The 23,279-nt window shown below is 43.7% G+C and overlaps 1 protein-coding gene across 1 annotated transcript; it reads right to left on the bottom strand.

The window, feature by feature from the left end:
* Positions 1-11,328: 11,328 nt before the first annotated feature.
* Positions 11,329-21,652, bottom strand: LOC139376952 (serine/threonine-protein kinase pim-3-like). Its single transcript, XM_071119980.1, has 7 exons — positions 21,583-21,652; positions 15,476-15,913; positions 15,296-15,390; positions 12,481-12,531; positions 11,955-12,333; positions 11,574-11,750; positions 11,329-11,420 (listed from the first exon to the last, which is right to left on the bottom strand). Exons 1-7 carry the CDS (start codon positions 21,650-21,652, stop codon positions 11,329-11,331), a joined length of 1,302 nt encoding a protein of 433 aa, XP_070976081.1.
* Positions 21,653-23,279: the final 1,627 nt, after the last annotated feature.

Here is a 23,279-nt window from a genome sequence, read left to right as displayed (position 1 = left end):
GCCTCTAACCCTGTTATGGGGGCTGAGTCACTGGCTTACTGGTGTTTTTCCATGCCGTCCCTAGGAGAGGTGCGTCACTTGAGTGGGTTGAGTCACTGACGTGATCTTCCTGTCCGGGTTGACGCCCCCCTCGGGTCCGTGCCGTGGGGGAGGTCTTCATGGGCTATACTCGGCCTTGTCTCAGGGTAGTAGGTTGGTGGTTGAAGATATCCCTCTAGTGGTGTGGGGGCTGAGCTTTGGCAAAGTGGGTGGGTTATATCCTGCCTATTTGGCCCTGTCCGGGGGTATCGTTGGACAGGGCCACAGCGTCTCCCGACCCCTCCTGTCTCAGCCTCCAGTATTTATGCTGCAATAGTTTGTGTGTTGGGGGGCTAGGGTCAGCCTGTTATATCTGGAGTATTTCTCCTGTCTCATCCGGTGTCCTGTGTGAATTGAAGTATGCTCCCTCTAATTCTCTCTCTCCTTTTCTCTCTCTTTCTTTCTTTCTCTCGCTCTTTTTCTCTATCTCTTTCTCTCTCTCTTCTCTAGGAGGACCTGAGCCCTAGGACCATGCCTCAGGACTACCTGGCCTGATGACTCCTTGCTGTTCCCAGTCCACCAGGTCATGCTGCTGCTCCAGATTCAACTGTTCTCTAACTCTGAATGATCGGCTATGAAAAGCCAACTGACATTTACTCCTGAGGTGCTGACCTGTTGCATCATCTACAACCACTGTGATTATTATTATCTGTCCCTGCTGGTCATCTATGAACGTTTGAACATCTTGGCCATGTTCTGTTATAATCTCCACAGGGGCACAGCCAGAAGAGGACTGGCCACCCCTCAGAGCCTGGTTTCTCTCTAGGTTTCTTCCTAGGTTCTGTCCTTTCTAGGGAGTTTGCAGAGCCACCATGCTTAGAAATCTACATTGCTTGCTGTTTGGGGTTTCAGGCTGGGTTTCTGTACAGCACTTTGTAACATTGGCTGATGTAAAAAGGGCTTTATAAATATTTTTGATTGATTTACTTGAAAAGCTTTATATGCCAGAACATTTTTGAGAGAATCTGTAGCCGCTGGCAATACTAAACCTGCATTATTACTACCTAAATTAAACATTGATGGAAGCGAAGAGATTTTCATCAGTGTTTTACATGGGCTGGAGAAGAATTTACGCACTGTTTGTGTGATTGTGAACAAAGACCAACTCCAATACCATTCAGCTGGTAAATTATAGGCCCAGAGTAGGGGAAGGCATGGAAGGTCTGCCTGTCTGCCTCGACAGTCGGAGCAAATATGAGTTGAGTAGAAGCTGTCCCCATACACAGTTATGGAATCTATTTAAGGCTATTTTATGATAGCACTTCACAAACATCCTGAACTTCAGTACGCAAAGGCCACCATTATTACCAATAAAGACTACCTCTAACAAGTAAAAGTTTCCTTTTATGTGAGGCCACTGAACTTAACTTGAATGGAAAAGGCCTTGGCTGTACCATAACCTTGAATATAATTGTGTACCCATATTACCAAAGGTCATCAAGGTAATTTCATTTGAAATAAAAAAGCATTTCTCCAGTCCTTGAAGACACCTCACAAACCTGAGGGCCAGGCAGGAAGTTATCGTGGAACCTTCCTCATCCACACAGACCGGGCCTATTCCAGTGAATCTAATTAGCACTATTGAAGCTGCCAGTACAGGCCTGGCTCTATGGTTGCAGCCTGGAGGCAGGTTTAGGGATGTCAATACAAACTGCCTTTAGCCACCACAGCTGAGCTCCCAAGAGTCAGCCTAGTCAACCTCCCTATCCATTTAACTCTTTAGAGAAAGTGAATCATGCTTCACACACCTTGACCCTGCTTCACCCTTTAGAATTGTGTTTCTATTCAGTTGGCTTCTCATTTAATTTGATTCGTCATATAGCGCCACAGAAGAAGCTATATGAGTCTCCGTTGAGTCTGAAAGTTTTATGGAAAACATACACTACTCAATGAGAGGTGACTTCCCTTTCCCTTCCTGGGGATTGACTGAATACAATAATGTCATACTGTATCAACCATAACAAATACAGTCAACATACAGATGTAGGATCTTAATTTGATCACCCTGTTGCAGGAGAACCTTCCTGTATGGCAGGAAATGTAAAACTGGTAGTGTATTTGAGGTTTAAAAAGGCAGAAGATTGTAATTTCCACTTTGAAATTTGATACTTAATTTTCCCCTAGGAAAAATGTATCAACCCCTATACATTTTTTAAATTAATTATAATCCACATAATAATTCTCATTTCCTGTTGCTGCAGGATTATTTTCAATGATGACCCTCACTTCTGTCATCTTCTTTCTTTCATCTCCTCTCTCACCCCACATCTCTTTCATTTGTATCTTTTGGGGCAGCTTTTATTCAGCTTGATACATGACTGACACATCTAATCTGCTGATGGCAAGGTAAATAAAGGATTGTCAGGACGTGACAGATGGATGACTTGCCCAGAGTTCTTCTGGGAGTGGAGTAGACTTTTTAAGTCATATGTCAATCACGTCTCTCCTAAATGACAGCTCTGCAGACATGCCTGTGACATGATGGGAAAATAACATAATCAACGAGTATCCTAAATCAAATCAACTCAAATTTATGTATATAGTACATCAGCTGATATCTCAAAGTGCTGTACAGAAACCCAGCCTAAAACCCCAAACAGCAAGCAATGCAGGTGTAGAAAAACTCCCTAGAAAGGCCAAAACCTAGGAAGAAACCTAGAGAGGAACCAGGCTATGTGGGGTGGCCAGTCCTCTTCTGGCTGTGCCGGGTGGAGATTATAACAGAACATGGCCAAGATGTTCAAATGTTCATAAATGACCAGCATGGTCCAATAATAAGGCAGAACAGTTGAAACTGGAGCAGCAGCACGGCCAGGTGGACTGGGGACAGCAAGGAGTCATCATGTCAGGTAGTCCTGAGGCATGGTCCTAGGGCTCAGGTCCTCCGAGAGAGAGAAAGCAAGAGAGAAAGAGAGAATTAGAGAGAGCACACTTAAATTCACACAGGACACCGAATAGGACAGGAGAAGTACTCCAGCTATAACAAACTGACCCTAGCCCCCCAACACATAAACTACTGCAGCATAAATACTGGAGGCTGAGACAGGAGGGGTCAGGAGACACTGTGGCCCCATCCGAGGACACCCCCAGACAGGGCCAAACAGGAAGGATATAACCCCACCCACTTTGCCAAAGCACAGCCCCCACACCACTAGAGGGATATCTTCAACCACCAACTTACCATCCTGAGACAAGGCTGAGTATAGCCCACAAAGATCTCCGCCACGGCACAACCCAAGGGGGGGCGCCAACCCAGACAGGATGACCACATCAGTGACTCAACCCACTCAGGTGACGCACCCCTCCCAGGGACGGTATGAGAGAGCCCCAGTAAGCCAGTGACTCAGCCCCTGTAATAGGGTTAGAGGCAGAGAATCCCAGTGGAAAGAGGGGAACCGGCCAGGCAGAGACAGCAAGGGCGGTTCGTTGCTCCAGAGCCTTTCCGTTCACCTTCCCACTCCTGGGCCAGACTACACTCAATCATATGACCCACTGAAGAGATGAGTCTTCAGTAAAGACTTAAAGGTTGAGACCGAGTTTGCGTCTCTGACATGGGTAGGCAGACCATTCCATAAAAATGGAGCTCTATAGGAGAAAGCCCTGCCTCCAGCTGTTTGCTTTGAAATTCTAGGGACAATTAGGAGGCCTGCGTCTTGTGACCGTAGCGTACGTGTAGGTATGTACGGAAGGACCAAATCGCAGAGATAGGTAGGAGCAAGCCCATGTAATACTTTGTAGATTAACAGTAAAACCTTGAAATCAGCCCTTGCTTTGACAGGAAGCCAGTGTAGGGAGGCTAGCACTGGAGTAATATGATCAATTTTTTTGGTTCTAGTCAGGATTCTAGCAGCCGTATTTAGCACTAACTGAAGTTTATTTAGTGCTTTATCCGGGTAGCTGGAAAGTAGAGCATTGCAGTAGTCTAACCTAGAAGTGACAAAAGCATGGATTAATTTTTCTGCATCATTTTTGGACAGACAGTTTCTGATTTTTGCAATGTTATATAGATGGAAAAAAGCTGTCCTTGAAATGGTCTTGATATGTTCTTCAAAAGAGAGATCAGGGTCCAGAGTAACGCCGAGGTCCTTCACAGTTTTATTTGAGACGACTGTACAACCATTAAGATTAATTGTCAGATTCAACAGAAGATCTCTTTGTTTCTTGGGACCTAGAACAAGCATCTCTGTTTTGTCCAAGTTTAAAAGTAGAAAGTTTGCAGCCATCCACTTCCTTATGTCTGAAACACATGCTTCTAGCGAGGGCAATTTTGGGGCTTCACCATGTTTCATTGAAATGTACAGCTGTGTGTCATCCGCATAGCAGTGAAAGTTAACATTATGTTTTCGAATGACATCCCCAAGAGGTGAAATATATAGTGAAAACAATAATGGTCCTAAAACGGAACCTTGAGGAACACCGAAATTTACAGTTGATTTGTCAGAGGACAAACCATTCACAGAGACAAACTGATATCTTTCCGACAGATAAGATCTAAACCAGGCCAGAACTTGTCCGTGTAGACCAATTTGGGTTTCCAATCTCTCCAAAAGAATGTGGTGATCGATGGTATCAAAAGCAGCACTAAGGTTTAGGAGCACGAGGACAGATGCAGAGCCTCGGTCTGATGCCATTAAAAGGTCATTTACCACCTTCACAAGTGCATTCTCAGTGCTATGATGGGGTCTAAAACCAGACTTAAGTATTTCGTATACATTGTTTGTCTTCAGGAAGGCAGTGAGTTGCTGCGCAACAGCCTTTTCTCAAATTTTTGAGAGGAATGGAAGATTCGATATAGGCCGATAGTTTTATATATTTTCTGGGTCAAAGTTTGGCTTTTTCAAGAGAGGCTTTATTACTGCCACTTTTAGTGAGTTTGGTACACATCCGGTGGATAGAGAGCCGTTTATTATGTTCAACATAGGAGGGCCAAGCACAGGAAGCAGCTCTTTCAGTAGTTTAGTTGGAATAGGGTCCAGTATGCAGCTTGAAGGTTTAGAGGCCATGATTATTTTCATCATTGTGTCAAGAGATATAGTACTAAAACACTTGAGCGTCTCTCTTGATCCTAGGTCCTGGCAGAGTTGTGCAGACTCAGGACAACTGAGCTTTGAAGGAATACGCAGATTTAAAGAGGAGTCCATAATTTGCTTTCTAATAATCATGATCTTTTCCTCAAAGAAGTTCATTAATTTATCACTGCTAAAGTGAAAGCCATCCTCTCTTGGGGAATGCTGCTTTTTAGTTAGCTTTGCAACCGAATCAAAAAGGAATTTCGGATTGTTCTTATTTTCCTCAATTAAGTTAGAAAAATAGGATGATCGAGCAGCAGTAAGGGCTCTTCGGTACTGCACGGTACTGTCTTTCCAAGCTAGTTGGAAGACTTCCAGTTTGGTGTGGCGCCATTTCCGTTCCAATTTTCTGGAAGCTTGCTTCAGAGCTCGGGTATTTTCTGTGTACCAGGGAGCTAGTTTCTTATGAGAAATGTTTTTAGTTTTTAGGGGTGCAACTGCATCTAGGGTATTGCGCAAGGTTAAATTGAGTTCCTCAGTTAGGTGGTTAACTGATTTTTGTCCTCTGGCGTCCTTGGGTAGACAGAGGGAACCTGGAAGGACATCAAGGAATCTTTGTGTTGTCTGTGAATTTATAGCACAACTTTTGATGTTCCTTGGTTGGGGTCTGAGCAGATTATTTGTTGCAATTGCAAACGTAATAAAATGGTGGTCCGATAGTCCAGGATTATGAGGAAAAACATTAAGATCCACAACATTTATTCCATGGGACAAAACTAGGTCCAGAGTATGACTGTGACAGTGAGTGGGTCCAGAGACATGTTGGACAAAACCCACTGAGTCAATGATGGCTCCGAAAGCCTTTTGGAGTGGGTATGTGGACTTTTCCATGTGAATATTAAAGTCACCAAAGATTAGAATATTATCTGCTATGACTACAAGGTCCAATAGGAATTCAGGGAACTCAGTGAGGAACGCTGTATATGGCCCAGGAGGCCTGTAAACAGTAGCTATAAAAAGTGATTGAGTAGGCTGCATAGATTTCATGACTAGAAGCTCAAAAGACGAAAACTGCATTTTTTTTTTGTAAATTGCAATTTGCTATCGTAAATGTTAGCAACACCTCCGCCTTTGCGGGATGCACGGGGGATATGGTCACTAGTGTAGCCAGGAGGTGAGGCCTCATTTAACACAGTAAATTCATCAGGCTTAAGCCATGTTTCAGTCAGGCCAATCACATCAAGATTATGATCAGTGATTAGTTCATTGACTATAATTGCCTTTGAAGTAAGGGATCTAACATTAAGTAGCCCTATTTTGAGATGTGAGGTATCATGATCTCTTTCAATAATGACAGGAATGGAGGAGGTCTTTATCCTAGTGAGATTGCTAAGGCGAACACCGCCATGTTTAGTTTTGCCCAACCTAGGTCGAGGCACAGACACGGTCTCAATGGTGATAGCTGAGCTGACTACACTGACTGTGCTAGTGGCAGACTCCACTATGCTGGCAGGCTGGCTAACAGCCTGCTGCCTGGCCTGCACCCTATTTCATTGTGGAGCTAGAGCCCTGTCTATGTTGGTAGATAAGATGAGAGCACCACTCCAGCTAGGATGGAGTCCATCACTCCTCAACAGGTCAGGCTTGGTCCTGTTTGTGGGTGAGTCCCAGAAAGAGGGCCAATTATCTACAAATTCTATCTTTTGGGAGGGGCAGAAAACAGTTTTCAACCAGCGATTGAGTTGTGAGACTCTGCTGTAGAGCTCATCACTCCCCCTAACTGGGAGGGGGCCAGAGACAATTATCCTAGTGACTGATACAACAACCATATAGCTTTTTTTTCAGTTAGGTAAGGTGAGGACAATGAAAAACCTTTGTGTTTCATAGCGCTAATTATTACTTGAGTTAAACCTATATCTTCCATTTGTATTCAAATCAAATCAAAGTTTATTTGTCACGTGCGCTGAATACAGTGAAATGCTTACTAACAGGCTCTAACCAGTAGTGCAAAAAAGGTATTATGTGAACAATAGGTAGGTAAAGAAATAAAACAACAGTAAAAAGACAGGCTATATACAGTAGCGAGGCTATATACAGTAGCGAGGCTACATACAGACACCGGTTAGTCAGGCTGATTGAGGTAGTATGTACATGAACATATAGTTAAAGTGACTATGCATATATGATGAACAGAGAGTAGCAGTAGCGTAAAAAGGGTGGGTGGTGGGACACAATGCAGATAGCCCGGTTAGCCAATGTGCGGGAGCACTGGTTGGTCTGGCCAATTGAGGTAGTATGCACATGAATGTATAGTTAAAGTGACTATCCATATATGATAAACAAAGAGTAGCAGCAGCGTGAAAAGAAGGGTTGGGGGGGGCACACAATGCAAATAGTCCAGGTAGCCATTTGATTACCTGTTCAGGAGTCTTATGGCTTGGGGGTAAAAACTGTTGAGAAGCTTTTTTGTCCTAGACTTGGCACTCCGGTACCGCTTGCAATGCGGTAGTAGAGAGAACAGTCTATGACTGCGGTGGCTGGGGTCTTTGACAATTTTTAGGGCCTGGTGTAGAGGTCCTGGATGGCAGGCAGCTTAGCCCCAGTGATGTACTGGGCTGTACGCACTACCCTCTGTTGTGCCTTGTGGTCAGAGGCCTGAGCAATTGCCATACCAGGCAGTAGAACCTTTTGAGGATCTCAGGACCCATGACAAATCTTTTTAGTTTCCTGAGGGGGAATAGGCTTTGTCATGCCCTCTTCACGACTGTCTTGGTGTTTGTTGTTGATGTGGACACCAAGGAACTTGGTCCACTACAGCCCTGTCGATTAAAATGGGGGCATGCTCGGTCCTCCTTTTCCTGTAGTCCACAATCATCTCCTTAGTCTTGGTTATGTTGAGAGATAGGTTGTTATTCTTGCACCACCCAGCCAAGTCTCTGACCTCCCTATAGGCTGTCTCGAACAGTACCTTTTATTGTTATCCCTGCAGAGTATCTCCAAATGATGCTATGAAGGTCAGTTCCCATGACTAAATGTCTCTTCCTTTTTATATGATAATACGATTCCTACCTACCTTTCCAGTCTGGTGACTTTATCGCCTCCCACTGCCCTCAGGGCCTTGCATAAAGCAATGCCGACCCGTCATTAGCATAATGTGGTCACAATCAGACAATGGGCAATGGAGATTACCCGTCACAGAGTTGGGCTTGAGCATCTTATTCAATTGATCACGGTTTCTCCCAATGACATTGGTATTATGGTCACTTTGTCTCTTTTATTACAATTATTATTACTGTTCCTGCCATTCCTATTGATTAATGAAAGAAACAGTGTTTCAGCTTCAGAGTGATAATTTAGATGAACTCATATTAATCAAAATGAACAAAACCCCAAACAGGTTGAATATTGCATTCAACATAGTACAGCATTATGAAATCAAATGTTTTGACAAGTTAATTATTTATGTTCCAATTACAATTAGCCTCTTTCACCCCCCATTTAATCTTACTTTTGGTGTCCCTTTGTAAACTTAGGAACCCTATTCAATCACATAATTGTATTAATAAAAACAACTCTTGCACTGGCAGAATTGTTTTGTTCCCAAAACTAAACAATGTTCTCAAGAAACTCAAATGCATGAAGGTTAGACATCTTTGTTAGTCTTCTCTGCTGTGCTACAGGACAGCTATCTGCTAGGAAATACATTTATTGTGTGTAGCTTTGATGTCTAACTTCTGCGGTTTTTGATGGGAAAACTATTTCTGAGGCAATATCTGGGAAATGTATGCTTCACAAAATGCCAGTAACCTAGAAGGCAGATACACAGAGATGCCATTAATATAAATCATCAACTCATCTGGCAGAGGCACATCTCGACTGAAATTAAATTGATAATTTTGGACACTGACTGAATACCAAGCATGTTGGTTTGGTAGTGCAGCTAATATGTTGCCAAGTACGAGGATACGAACAAAATAATTATCAACGAGATTCAGCAAAATTAAATGCATGGAATAGAATCTAAAAAATAAATGAAAGGAGTTGATTACACTCTCCTTTCAGAGAAAAACTCAGTAACTCTCTCTCTTCCATGCATTCATGTTTTGATTTGTTTTGTAAAGAATTTGTTTCACAGAGAACTTAAGATTTTTTGGAACTTGTCTTTTTGACTCGATCTTTATTTTTTGGAAGTTTTACATAGACATTTAAATAAAGCACATAATCTTTCACAACTTAAACATTAATTTTACAGATATATCTCACTTTTTTAACTAGCCCCAGCATTTGCAGAGGGTTAGTACTTATCAGAAAACAGTAGAGATTGGAACCAATGTCATGCTTGAATAACCAACAAACATTTTAGAGAAATTTCCAAGCTCGGTCTACACTCTGAATACATCTAGATAATTTACCAGACTTTCAAACTGAGGTCAAAATGTACTTTCAGTTTTACCTTAATTCTTCCCCTTTTCAGACATATGCATAGTCTGATTTGTGAAGAATGTTTTTTGCAAACTAGAAATCTGGGTTAAAGGATAGGAAGAAAGAGAGCAAGGTAATAAGATGGTCAAGATATTCTTGCATCCTAACCAACATGACAGTCTGATACAGCAACTTGAATGTGAGGAGTAAAAACAAGCTGGCCACAATTGTCAGCCAGCAAAATCATCGATCAGCCACAGGAACAGCTGGGCAACCTCTTCCATAGGGCAACCAAAAGGAAGGCACGGACGGTTGTTAGAGACCCGTCCCACCCTCTATACATCCTCAGTTCAAGAGGCTTCCCTCTCACATTCTGATGTTATATTGTACTGCAGTACTGCAGAGAGCAGATACGTCTGTCTTTCCCCTCAGCTTTGGGGAGCACCAGTCAAAGCTCTGACATCTCCCCCCATCCCGGCCCTGAAACTATTTCCCCCTGGCATCTATATGTGATGTTGCAGTACTACTTAAGTCATTTTTTTATGGTTTCTGTACTTTACCTTACTATTTATATATATTTTTTACTTAAACTTTTACTTCACTACATTCCTAAGGAAAATATGTACTTTTTACTACCATACATTTTCTCTGACACCCAAAAGTACTCGTTACATTTGCGAATGCTCAGGCAAGACAGCAATATGGTGCGCCTATAACAGGTTGTCATCCCTACTGCCTCTGATCTGGAGGGCTCACTAAACACAAATAATGCATTTGTAAATTATGTCTGAGTGTTCGAGTGAGCTGTCCGTAAATAATAATAAAAATAAGCAAATTGTGGTTTTCTTAATATAAGGAATTTGATGTATAGCATTTACTTTATACTTTTCTCAAGTATGAAAATGTAGTACTTTTCCACGACTGTACTTCAGTACATTTAAAACCAGATACTTTTAGACTTTTACTCAAGTAGTATGTTACTGGGTGACTTTCACTTTTAATTGAGTAATTTTCTATTAAGGTACAGTATCTTTACTTTTACTCAAGTATGACAATTGAGTACTTTTTCACCACAGTCTGTGAAGACAGTTTATTGGATGTTGCTGTGAATTGATGGGGATGGTAATTGACAGTGGGAGTTTGAATTGATGGTGGAGATGAATTGAAGACTGAACTGAAATGATTGTAGTGGTGGGTGTATGGGAAAAAGAAAGACAGATATAAGAGTGGTATTTTATTGACACATCTTCTGTTCCCGTTCATCCCGTAATTTCTCAGTCTGTGTGTAACTATGTCCTAGGCCTGCCTGTTTCCTGTGTGTGGGTGGATGGGTGGGTGGGTGTCTTGGAGAGTAAGTGCCCACAGTCATTAGGATTGAAGTGGCAGTAGACATGTTTCCTTTTATTAAAAAAAAAACTCTGAAAAAGCTTCGCTTTCAGGATTTCATTCATAAAAAAAGATAAAAGATTTGATATTTGTAAAAATGTTACTTCTAAAGAAAAGTAGAAGCACTAAGCCTATAAATATTGATATTTTCAGAATGGAAGACTCCAGGGGAAATAAATCAAAAGTACAGCATTTAACTGCAGCGCCAGTCGTTCCACCAAACCCATCTTCATTTGTGTCAGGTTTTGTTGAAAAACTTTGGATGGTGCTAAAACAATGCCATCTTTAGGCACGTTCGCTATTAGTCTTTTGGGGTGGGGGTTTTAAACCACGCTATAAAGTGCTCGGTTAAAGTGCTTAAAAGTGACTCAAATGACTAAGACAAGAATGAACTGAGATTATAATTGTATTTTTCATTGGCCTGGTTGGCCCCTCACAGGAGCCAGGGATGGAGCTGGATCTGCTCCATGGTTGGTCGGTCCGCTGCCTTAGTGCTCAGGCACCAGCGAATCAGCTGACGGCACTCTGGTGGAGAGGAAGTAACAACAGGTATATGATTAGACAGAGGATAACTCCATAATCATCTATTGTAGTATGAGGTTACATCATCTACCCCTTTATGGAAACCTCTTCCCCTACTTCATCCAACCCTCCTTCCCTCATCCCTCTTTCTCTGACCGGGGGACAGTCCCTTGGTGAAGCGCACGCGGCCCTTGATGGTCTCTCGGATGGTGCTGAAGGGCAGGAAGCCACATATCAGGTTGTAGAGGGTGATGCCCACCGACCAGACAGTAGCTGGACCTGCCAGGTACTGTCTATGTAGGAACCACTCTGGAGGGGTGTACTCCAGGGTGCCTGAGAGGGGGCGGACAAACACAGGAAACGTATTATTCAGTAGCCTTTTTGAAAGCATACTGAGAGCGTAGGCTGCATGCTGAAATCAACAATAGGGCTAAGTGGAGTTTCCGTCATATTGCTTCCACTCTCACTGAGCAATTCTTAGTGATCTGCTCTCTCAACCACCACATTCCCTCCCTTACACTCTCTAACGTCTCTAACCTGCAAAGTCCTTGTAGGCCGTATTCTTCAGCAGGTCTCCACAGCCAAAGTCGAACAGCTTGACGTGCTGAGAGTCAGTCTGGATCAGCAGGTTCTCTGGCTTGACGTCCCGGTGCAGGACCCCTCGCTCGCTGCAGTGGTTCAGCGCCCTCAACAGCTGCACCATCACCTGGCGCGCTAAGCCCTCGCTCATGGTGCCTCCCCGGTCCTGGCAGAAGGCGATAAGGTCTTGGCAGGGCTCGGGGCGCTCCAGCACCATGATGTAGCGCGATGGCTGGTCAAACCACTCCAGCAGCTGCATGATGTAGGGACACTGTGGCGCCACGTTCACCTGCTTCATCAACGCCACCTCCAGGGGCAGGGGGCCTTCTTGCCCAGGCTGTGTGTGCGTGTGCGTGTGCGTGTGTGTGTGTGCAAAGGAGGAGGGGGGGAGGGAACTGCTGTTAGCAATTGTAGTTAGGCTAGCATTAGTAGAGATAACTGATATAACCCCTACAGTAAAATCAACCAGTAGACTAACACTCACAATGTCCAGCTCCTCCTCAGCTTGGGCCTTGGACACATACTTGATGGCTACCTGTGGGACAGGAATAGCAACAACAGTCTAAGTACAGCTGTTACATGTAAAAATAAAAAAAAATAAAAAATGTGTTATAACATTCTCAGTGCTTTCATGAGAATAATACAAAATTAACTCATACAGGAGACAGCTGAGGCTGGTCAGGTATGACGAAGGGCCTTTCAGAAGTAAATGACAAGGTGAAGATATATGAAAGTTAATAAAGGAAAAGCAGTTACACCATCATAAAAAGCCATTATGAAGGAATGTTGTCAGGCTGCTTAGCTGCACTGTACAATTCAAGCAGACATATTTTCCCTTATAAACTGGGTGGTTCCAGCCCTTAATGCTGATTGGTTGACAGCTGTTTTATATGAGGCCGTATACCACGGCTATGACAAAAAATGTATTTTTACTGCTCTAATTACTTTAGTAACCAGTTTATAATAGCAATAAGGCACCTCGGGGGTTTGTGGTATATGGCCAATATACCACGGCTATTGGTTGTATCCAGGCACGACGCATTGCGGAGTGCCTAAGAACAACCCTTAGCTGTGGTATATTGGCCATATACCACACCCCCTCGTGCCTTATTGCTTAATTTTACGTCAAATATACTGAATAAAAATATAAACACAACATGTAAAGTGTTGATCCCATGTTCCATGAGCTGAAATTAATTGATTGATTACACACAAAAACCTTATTTCTCTCAAATGTTGTGCACAAATGTGTTTACATCCCTGTTAGTGAGCGTTTCTTCTTTCCCAAAATAATCCATCCACCTGACAGGTGTGTCATATCAAGAAGCTGATTAAACAGCATGATCATTACACAGGTGGTTCTTGTACTGGGGACAATAAAACGGCACTCTTAAATGTGCAGTTTTGACACACAACACAATGCCACAGATGTCAAAAGTTAGAGGGAGTGCTCAATGGGCATGTTGAGTGCAGGAATGACCACCAGAGCTGTTGCCAGATAATTAAATGTTAGAGAAATTAACATAAGCCTCCAATGTCGTTTTAGAGAATTTGGCAGTATGTGCAACCAGCCTCACAACCGCAGATCACGTGTAACCACGCCAGCCCAGGACCTCCACATCTGGTTTCTTCACCTGCGGTATCATCTGATGAGCAGCTGATGAGTATTTCTGTCTGTAATGAAGCCCTTATGGTGGGAAAACCTAATTCTGACTGGCTGGGCCTGGCTCCCCAGTTGGTGGGCCTGGCTCCCCACGTGGGTGGGCCTGGCTCCCACGTGGGTGGGCCTGGCTCCCACGTGGGTGGGCCTGGCTCCCACATGGGTGGGCCTATGCCCTCCCAGGCCAACACACAGCTGCAGCCCTGCCCAGTTATGTGAAATACATAATAGATTAGGGCCTAATGAATGTACTTCGATTGACTGATTTCTTCATATGAACTGTAACTCATTGAAATATTTGCCTGTTGCATTTATATATTTGCTCAGTATAATTACAGGCTTGTTTGATGACTGGGTCAGTCTTCCTGATTTGCAAGGGAGCAGCGCAAGATCTCACTAAATGCAAAGAAAGTAGAGATTTTCTATTGAAAAGGAAAGTTTAGTGAGGTTGGGTAACTAATTTCCTACACTGCCACTGTTAGGAAAGGAGAGTGGCTAAATCTGGAGGATATATGGAGCGAAAGACAGAGGGGGGGGGGGCAATTATATTGACTGACAGCCCACAGGGAAATAAGATGTACTGTAACAGGAGGACCTAGGTGAGAATAGGCCTGTCATGCCCAAGGCATGTATTACCGCAGAGCAGTCTCAAATGCGGAGTCACAGCTCAGTCCAATTGGGTTATAGCTCAATACTGGGCCCTGGGTTTGTTCCTGTGTCAGGTCACATTGACTTTGGGTGGCCATGTCACAGTACAAAAGAGTGTGAACCACTGCTCCAGAGGAATATTTTGTATCCATTCTCTCACCAAGAAAATATCTCAGACCACCATTGCAAGTGTATGAGAAGACCAGCCTCAGTTGAATCTTGCCCCCTGGTGGGCCAAGGAAGGTGAGTGTGTGCTTGACTAATGACACTGGACAAGAGTTATGGGAGTTTAGGTGTAAGATGGAATCGAGAGCAGCCTCTTTGTTTTAAATACCCTTGGCCGCTTAAATAAGCTACAGTAGCGTCATGCAAAAGCACTGCTTGACTTGTACAGAAATATGTGCCGGTACTCATTTTGGGTGCCGTTACTGTTTGCATTTAGGTGCAGGAGCAACACAATACATTTGAGCTAATATTCTATAAAAGGAAAAGGAGTTTAAGCAGTGGAAAATGTGAGGAGCCGGTACTCAGCTCCAGTGAGCTCCTGCCCAAGTCAAGCACTGTACAAAAGGTACACAAATCAATAGTCTACCGCCATAGAGCGCCGACAATCAAAAGCTATAGCATCAAGGAGACGATAAGAATACGATAAGTATTCAAACGATAAGAATATAAGAATTTGCAAGGGCGTGAGGCTTTCTATGATGATTAGATCCCTTGAGTGTGTGAGTAGGACGACTCTGCGAGTGTGTAAGATTGAGAAAGTGAGAGTAGAAACATGTATAAGACTACCAGTCAGTTTCTGCTTTCAACAATATATCCGTTCTTTGTTGCTTTGCCAAACAAGCAGGACAACAACAAGTTGGCTGAGGCAGAAACAGACTGGGTAACCAGACTGGTTTAAGATTTTGTATGACACTAAAACAATATTAAGTGTCACACAGACAACATGTGTTTTCACAGGAGAGGGAAGAGTTGTGTGTTGTCTCACCGGCATGCCGTCAGATTTGCGGGTCCCTGCATAGACAGAGCCATAGCCCCCTTTCCCCAGCAACGGCCCCTTTACATACAGCTTTTCCAGTCGGGCTGAAACGAAACAAATCTGTGAACATTAATTCCCTCCTGATGGGACCGGAAATTATTTCTGAATCTGTTTGGTGGTCACTTTTACCTTTGCGGTGGCGTTTAGTGGCTTTAGGACGGGAAGTGGAGGGGCAGTCATCCTTTGCCCCCACCAGGCACAGTGGCCAGGGGCCTTGAGTCTGGTTCAGGGCTGGACCATGGCCTACAGGCTCCATCCAACCCCCCCTGCCTGGGGCCCAGGCCCTGGAGGTCACAGCATTGCATCTCTGGCTAACATTCCCTGTACGCCGGCACAGGACCTTGGGTGCAGGGGGAGCAGGCATAGCAAATAGCTCCTGGAAAGCCTTTGGCTCCTGGAAAGCCTTTGGCTCCTGGAAAGCCTTTGGCTCCTGGAAAGCCTTTGGCTCCTTGGACCCTCTACATTCTATGTCGGGGGAAGCAGTTTTGGCGTTGTGGAACCCAGACCTTTTCCTCTTCCGCCTGCCGCCTCCATTCAGACCCCAACCCTGGTCAGAGCTGTTGGGGACTATTGGGAGAACAGAGAGGGGCCAACAGTAATGATAACATCCTTTTAAACAGATATTTAAATATTAGGTTAACTTTTTTGATAATAACAACAAGGTCAATGTAGTTTGATTATAACATTTCTTCTGTCATTTCCATCCCATCTCTTTCCATATACCCATTTACAATATAGCCTAAATGTATTTATCTAGCCTACTTTACAAGACTAGGCACCCAGACTACTTTTTTTATTTTCGTTTACCTGGAGAGAGAACTTCCTGGGAGCTACGAGTAATCATGGTTGAATTCTATCCTCTTAAATCAGCCATGATTTTAGGTAGGCTGAAACGGATATCAAACCAGATATTTGCGTCTGACAGATTGTCACATGGCCTTAAAAAACACTATTGCTCTGACGTAATGTACAGTGACAATTATGACGTGTCATGATGTAAAACAAAGAGTCGTGCGCGCCAAGTGTCCCACACCTATTGCAAGCAATGACTGCCTGCTTTACGAGTTCAATTGTGCCTGTACATGCAAATCCAAAAGAGGGCGCTGCTAGCTCTTTCAAAATCGCCTTAAATTGTTGCTTTTACCTAAAATTTCTGAGATTACCCATTCCTCTATTTCATGGGTTAGAAACGAAGAGAAAGGTTCAAAGCCAAGATAAAAGCAGCCCTACCTTGCATTTTGTGACGCCGTATGCTAACAATATCACATACTTTAAAAAAAAATTGTTTATATAAATGTCGAAATCTTCACACACCTACAACTGTTTTTGAAATCTTGGTCCATGGAGAGTGGAGACCCACATACTCTGCAGGCTTTTGTTTTAATCCATACCAAATGATGAAACTCTAGCTGATCAACAACAAAACCTTGACAAATTTAATCAGCTACAAAAAGCTTAATATGACATAACACTATATAGTCAAACTTAAATCATTAGGCCTACTTTATCTCACATTTTTGTAAAAAAAAAATATATTTGTAAATTCAGTGTTTTTGAGAAAAATGCCCTCTCTGAATCCACAACAAATAAGTTAGGTATGGATTTTTTTTTCAATATCCATACCTTTTAAGCTCTGCATAAACACCCAATGTGAAAACATTTGAGAAAATTGGCCAAATATTAATTTGCACTTTGTTGGCAATGACCCTTAGACAAGGATGAAAGAAAGCAGTGGAGAGAGATTAAAAACAGCTCTGTGTGTGTTTGTGTGTGTGTTTGTGTGTGTGTGTGTTTATGGACAAAGGCACCTGTGATTTGCTCCCTCCAAACAAACAGTTTTCCATCCTCCGAGCGATCTAAATATAAAGTGAGGAGGAAGTCAAACTGCTGTTGTTCTTAGTAATAAGTGGTTATCATACACTATATATACAAAAAGTATGTGGAAACCCTTCAAATTAGTGGATTTGGCCATTTCAGCCACACCCGTTGCTGACAGGTGTATAAAATCGAGCACACGGCCATGCAATCACCATTGACAATCATTAGCAGTAGAATGGCCTTACTGAAGAGCTCAGTGACAATCATCGGATGCCACCTTTCCAACAAGTCAGTTGGTCAAATTTCTGCCCTGGTCAACTGTATGTGCTGTTATTGTGAAGTGGGAACGACTAGGAGCAACAACTGCTCAGCCGCGAAGTGGTAGGCCACACAAGCTCACAGAACAGGACCGCAGAGTGCTGAAGTGGTTACAAATCGCCTGTCCTCGGTTGTAACACTCACTACCGAGTTCCAAACTGCCTCTGGAAGCAACGTCAGCACAATAACTGTTAGTTGGGAGCTTCATGAAATGGGTTTCCATGGCCGAGCAGCCCCACCCAATGCATAGTGCCAACTGTAAAGTTTGGTGGATGAGGAATAATGTCTGGGGCTGTGTTTCATGGTTTGGGCTAGGCTTTTTAGTTCCAGTGAAGGGAAATGTTAACGCTACAGCATACAATGAGATTCTACACGATTCTGTGCTTTCAACTTTGTGGCAACAGTTTGGGGAAGGCCCTTTCCTGTTTCAGCATGACAATGCCCCTGTGCCAAATGTCCAGTCGTTTCCAATGTAAAAGAGGTTGGTTAAGGCCAGATGGACAAGGCCACAGTTTTTGGAATGACACTCAGCCCTGGCTTGATATCAGACTCAGGGTTTTCCCCTAACTAAATGTATTTTCTACCGCCACGGGGCTTCTGGTTTGAACAGGAAAGCCACTTGAACCATTCGAGGGACGGGTGGATGTCAACAGACTGATTTGCATGAGGCACAAGGTCGTAATTTGCTATAATTGGAGAAAGTTATAGAAGACGTGCCTATATAATCTAATGAGACATTTCATTAATGTGTCAATTATTGGTTTTAATAGTTTTGCATATTTACACAGACACCCTTTTCAGCGGTAACACATTCATATACTACCTACTACATTGACAAGCAACTTACAAATGCACTTTTACCACAAACCATTATCATCTCCCTCTAAAACAGCTAGACTGCGGACAGGACTGCTAAGTCTGGCTGTTTACTAAAAAAAAAAACATTCTGTGACGCATTTCCCACCACAACCAAAACCACTGAGACCTCAGGTATAGTGTTCAATATAGCCTCGGACCGAATGCCCAAGGAGGGAGTAGGTGTGTGATTTCGTAACCAAATAATATCCTATCCTATGGGTGTCATTGAATACACAACATGATTAAACCTCCTCCAGTACGCCCACAACCAGTACGGAATGAAACAGGGAATCTGTCCTACCTACTGGAATCTGTCCAATAGAAACTGTTTGGACTAATGATTACACCCCTGATGTTCTCCTCAGTTGATCATGAATCCTTTGACAATGAGATTGACGTGGTTGCACCATACACACAGACTCCTTCAGTCTGAAGGGCCTGTAGAAGGCCTGGGCCCAGAACTTGGCCCAAACTCATTTGACATGCTGTAGCAGATCCAGGAAGACAACAATGTATGTCCATTTCTCTTGTGCTTTTGTCAAAAATGTGTCCTTTATACACACAGTACAAGGCCAATATACTGTATAGCCATTATACATGAGGCCAAAGCTTTGTTATGTTGGTGGCAGAAGTGGAATCGTGACCACGACAACCATCACTCCTGAAGTCCTATGAAGGACTAGTTAGTCAGTGTTGACATGCTTTTCAATAGGAGAGGGTTGTGTAACAATTCTGCAACCCATTACCCAATGGATCCTGCTCCAGACCAGGTTCACAACCCTTTTGAGTCCCTACAGTACTATACTGTAGGTCAGGTCTCCATGATGATACGGATTGGTGTATCACAAAGCACACACCCCTGCCTCACAACTCTCCATATACAGTTATCCCTGTACTACAGATCACATACTTCAGTAAGCACCCACAAAGTTGGTGATTAACGCCCAGATAGATAACGTAGGGTTTCTACAGAACTACAGAAGGGACTTTGGCTCAACAACAATTCTCACTTTCACCAACTGTTGCTGTGATGTTCTGTGTCGAGTGGTCAGAATAACAAGACCAGAGTAAACGATCACTTAGTGAAAAAAAATAACATTCCACTGTGTCTCTTCTTCGCAATAGCTAAGTCAAGACTCTCCCTCTCTCTAGTCGTCTTGTTACTGTTTCTCACTGGAGCTAATTGAGAAGGACAGGCGAAGGGTGATTGTCGGTGGTGTGCTTCACACATCTTTGCACTCGTCAACAAGACATCCATTTAATCAAATTTGACCTGTTTGACTAAGACATAGCAACTCTTTGAAAGTGGAAGTTTAACTTTGAATTACATTGAATTTGATTTACTGTATTTCTATAGAAATTACAGTGCCCCAATGATTTGCAACAGCTTCACTCTTGCTGATCCTGGCTTTACAGTGATTTGCTTCTTACGGAGGTGGACAGACATACATTATTTGCCAGTTACCTGTCAAGTTAGATCAGTGTGATGGACAGAAAACAGGGAATTAAATCTATGCAAGATGTTTGAAAAAAGCAGAGGCATCCTTTAAAATGTGTGGGGATGGTTGTACTGTTGTAGGTCAAGTACAACATTATCTTGCCATTGTACCTCCTACTGTGTTCAGTTAGCTATGATTCATCATTGTGAAGCACTGCTGATTACACAATCATAGTCACTATTACCATTATGTTTATTAATGGTCAATGCATTATTTTACAAGTTCGTTCCATTGTATTTCTGTCAGTAAAGAACATCGTTAAGATCATAATTGCATAGCTGAAGCTTTTCTGACAGCTATGCGCAGTCTTTTTGCATTGTTCTCTAGGCCCCTGTCTTTTTGCATTGTTCTCTAGGCCCCTGTCTTTTGAAATGTATCTGACATATTATTGAAGTGACTTTTGTGGGACCCCAGCGGGTAACTTCCTCATGTATGTTCATGCATTTCCTATCACTAAAATAAATGAGGAAGTTGCCCGTTGGGGTCTCACAATAAAAGTCACTTTTAAAGTAAAGCATTTCCGATAACAGCCATCACTATTCAAACAATGCACCTCTGTTTCCGATGCAGGGTAGTTCATCACAGACCCCCCCACCATGGAGAGGCAAGGCAGGCTAACTGATCACAGGTGTTTAGTTGTTACAACAGTAAGGCTATTAATACCTGTGGAGTGAAACAATGTGGCTTTGTAGAATGACACATGGACCATTACAGCTGCTTTTCAAAACAGCTTTTCCACCATCATTCATTTGAATCGGGTTCTCATCCAAAGCAGTATGAATAAGGTACTCTCAGATAGAAAATGAAAATGAGTTTTAAATATAGCATTTTGTAGCACCCCTATGTCAAAGAGAAAGTAGAAAAGGAGAACGCCAGGAGAAGGCAGTCCAACCTCCTCCAGTTCAAAACCGCTGCAATAGAGGATGTATAGCATGTGTGGCATAAACTGTCCAACACACCAGCCTTCTGCGGTAATGTCAATTTCCATTCTCAATAGGAACACTGTCCCTAGTGAAGACTGCAACAGTAGGCTACATGCATCCAGTTTAAGCGTCTGCCAGTAGAAAGTGCCCTGCAGCTTTTGAAGTTACAGCATCAGCCATCGCTCCCATCTGTAAGAGAGTAGTCACACACAAGCAGTTCTCACCTTTACACCGAACACCCCACTCAACGGTTGTCTGTGCATTTATTGCATGTTGTTCATAGACAAAGCGGTCTAGCTTCCCCGCTGATCACAACACCCAACCTGACCTGAGCAAGTACATCCTGCTTTCTTAATGGCGTGTTAAACTGCCACATCCCACTGGCAGCTAGCTTAGTCGATACCTCTTCTCTTCCTCCAACCAGTCATGGGTGGTCGACCTGCCAGTCTTTAGAGGCCGGATGGACATCAGTGCGGATGGCTCCCCGTCTGATTGTTCGTTGTTTCCTCAGCTTGATGTCGTAGGTTTTAAGCAATCAATACTGCTTTTCTGAAGATGTTGCACACTATTTTTTGTTGCTATGCTGGGGCTGAATCCCCCCCCCCCCCCCAAGCTTGGACTATTAGGTTTAGTTTGGTCCCAGTCAATATCCTTGACATCATTTGAGTAAGAAAAATCTTAAGATGTATAACTACCACAAGTTTATACTGGCCTGATAAAGGAGTCAATCTATAACACCATCTGCAACATTACCACAAAAATCTCAAGTATCAACATACAAATACTGAACTTTCCTATTTTCAATAGCACTTAAACTTACCCAGACGGAGGTCAAAGTTGCGACAACGGGTCATAATCACAGCCAGGCTGCAGCCCTCAGCGGTTTCCATGGTAACTGTACAGTGGAGATTAGCCAGGGGCTGTAGTGAGTGGGACTTGGGCTGGATGGTGTATCAGAGGGACTTGGGCTGGATGGTGTATCAGAAAGACTTGGGCTGGATGGTGTATCAGAAAGACTTGGGCTGGATGGTGTATCAGAAAGACTTGGGCTGGATGGTGTATCAGAAAGACTTGGGCTGGATGGTGTATCAGAGGGACTTGGGCTGGATGGTGTATCAGAGGGACTTGGGCTGGATGGTGTATCAGAAAGACTTGGGCTGGATGGTGTATCAAGAGGGACTTGGGCTAGATGGTGTATCAGAGGGACTTGGGCTGGATGGTGTATCAGAAAGACTTGGGCTGGATGGTGTATCAGAGGGACTTGGGCTGGATGGTGTATCAGAAAGACTTGGGCTGGATGGTGTATCAGAGGGACTTGGGCTGGATGGTGTATCAGAAAGACTTGGGCTGGATGGTGTATCAAGAGGGACTTGGGCTGGATGGTGTATCAGAAAGACTTGGGCTGGATGGTGTATCAGAAAGACTTGGGCTGGATGGTGTATCAGAAAGACTTGGGCTGGATGGTGTATCAGAAAGACTTGGGCTGGATGGTGTATCAGAGGGACTTGGGCTGGATGGTGTATCAGAGGGACTTGGGCTGGATGGTGTATCAGAAAGACTTGGGCTGGATGGTGTATCAGAGGGACTTGGGCTGGATGGTGTATCAGAGGGACTTGGGCTGGATGGTGTATCAGAGGGACTTGGGCTGGATGGTGTATCAGAAAGACTTGGGCTGGATGGTGTATCAGAAAGACTTGGGCTGGATGGTGTATCAGAAAGACTTGGGCTGGATGGTGTATCAGAGGGACTTGGGCTGGATGGTGTATCAGAGGGACTTGGGCTGGATGGTGTATCAGAGGGACTTGGGCTGGATGGTGTATCAGAGGGACTTGGGCTGGATGGTGTATCAGAGGGACTTGGGCTGGATGGTGTATCAGAAAGACTTGGGCTGGATGGTGTATCAGAGGGACTTGGGCTGGATGGTGTATCAGAGGGACTTGGGCTGGATGGTGTATCAGAGGGACTTGGGCTGGATGGTGTATCAGAAAGACTTGGGCTGGATGGTGTATCAGAGGGACTTGGGCTGGATGGTGTATCAGAGGGACTTGGGCTGGATGGTGTATCAGAGGGACTTGGGCTGGATGGTGTATCAGAGGGACTTGGGCTGGATGGTGTATCAGAGGGACTTGGGCTGGATGGTGTATCAGAGGGACTTGGGCTGGATGGTGTATCAGAGGGACTTGGGCTGGATGGTGTATCAGAGGGACTTGGGCTGGATGGTGTATCAGAGGGACTTGGGCTGGATGGTGTATCAGAGGGACTTGGGCTGGATGGTGTATCAGAAAGACTTGGGCTGGATGGTGTATCAAGAGGGATTTGGTGGCATTTAACCAACTTCAACCTGAATGTTTTGATAGACCTGTACCCGCGGGGAGATGGACAGTAAAATATTCCTATTCCAGATTTTTTTAAATGCTTTTTGCACTTGTTGGACAAGTTAAGCTTCATACATAATTTATTGTTTCAGGGAATGGTAAACGTGACCAACAACCATCCCTATAATCTTAACTTTATTTG

Source organism: Oncorhynchus clarkii, chromosome 2 (assembly GCF_045791955.1).
Source record: "Oncorhynchus clarkii lewisi isolate Uvic-CL-2024 chromosome 2, UVic_Ocla_1.0, whole genome shotgun sequence".
Classification (NCBI taxonomy): Eukaryota; Metazoa; Chordata; class Actinopteri; order Salmoniformes; family Salmonidae; genus Oncorhynchus; species Oncorhynchus clarkii.
The sequence above is the reverse complement of the archived record's forward strand: the minus strand, read 5'-3'. Positions and strand labels throughout refer to the sequence as shown.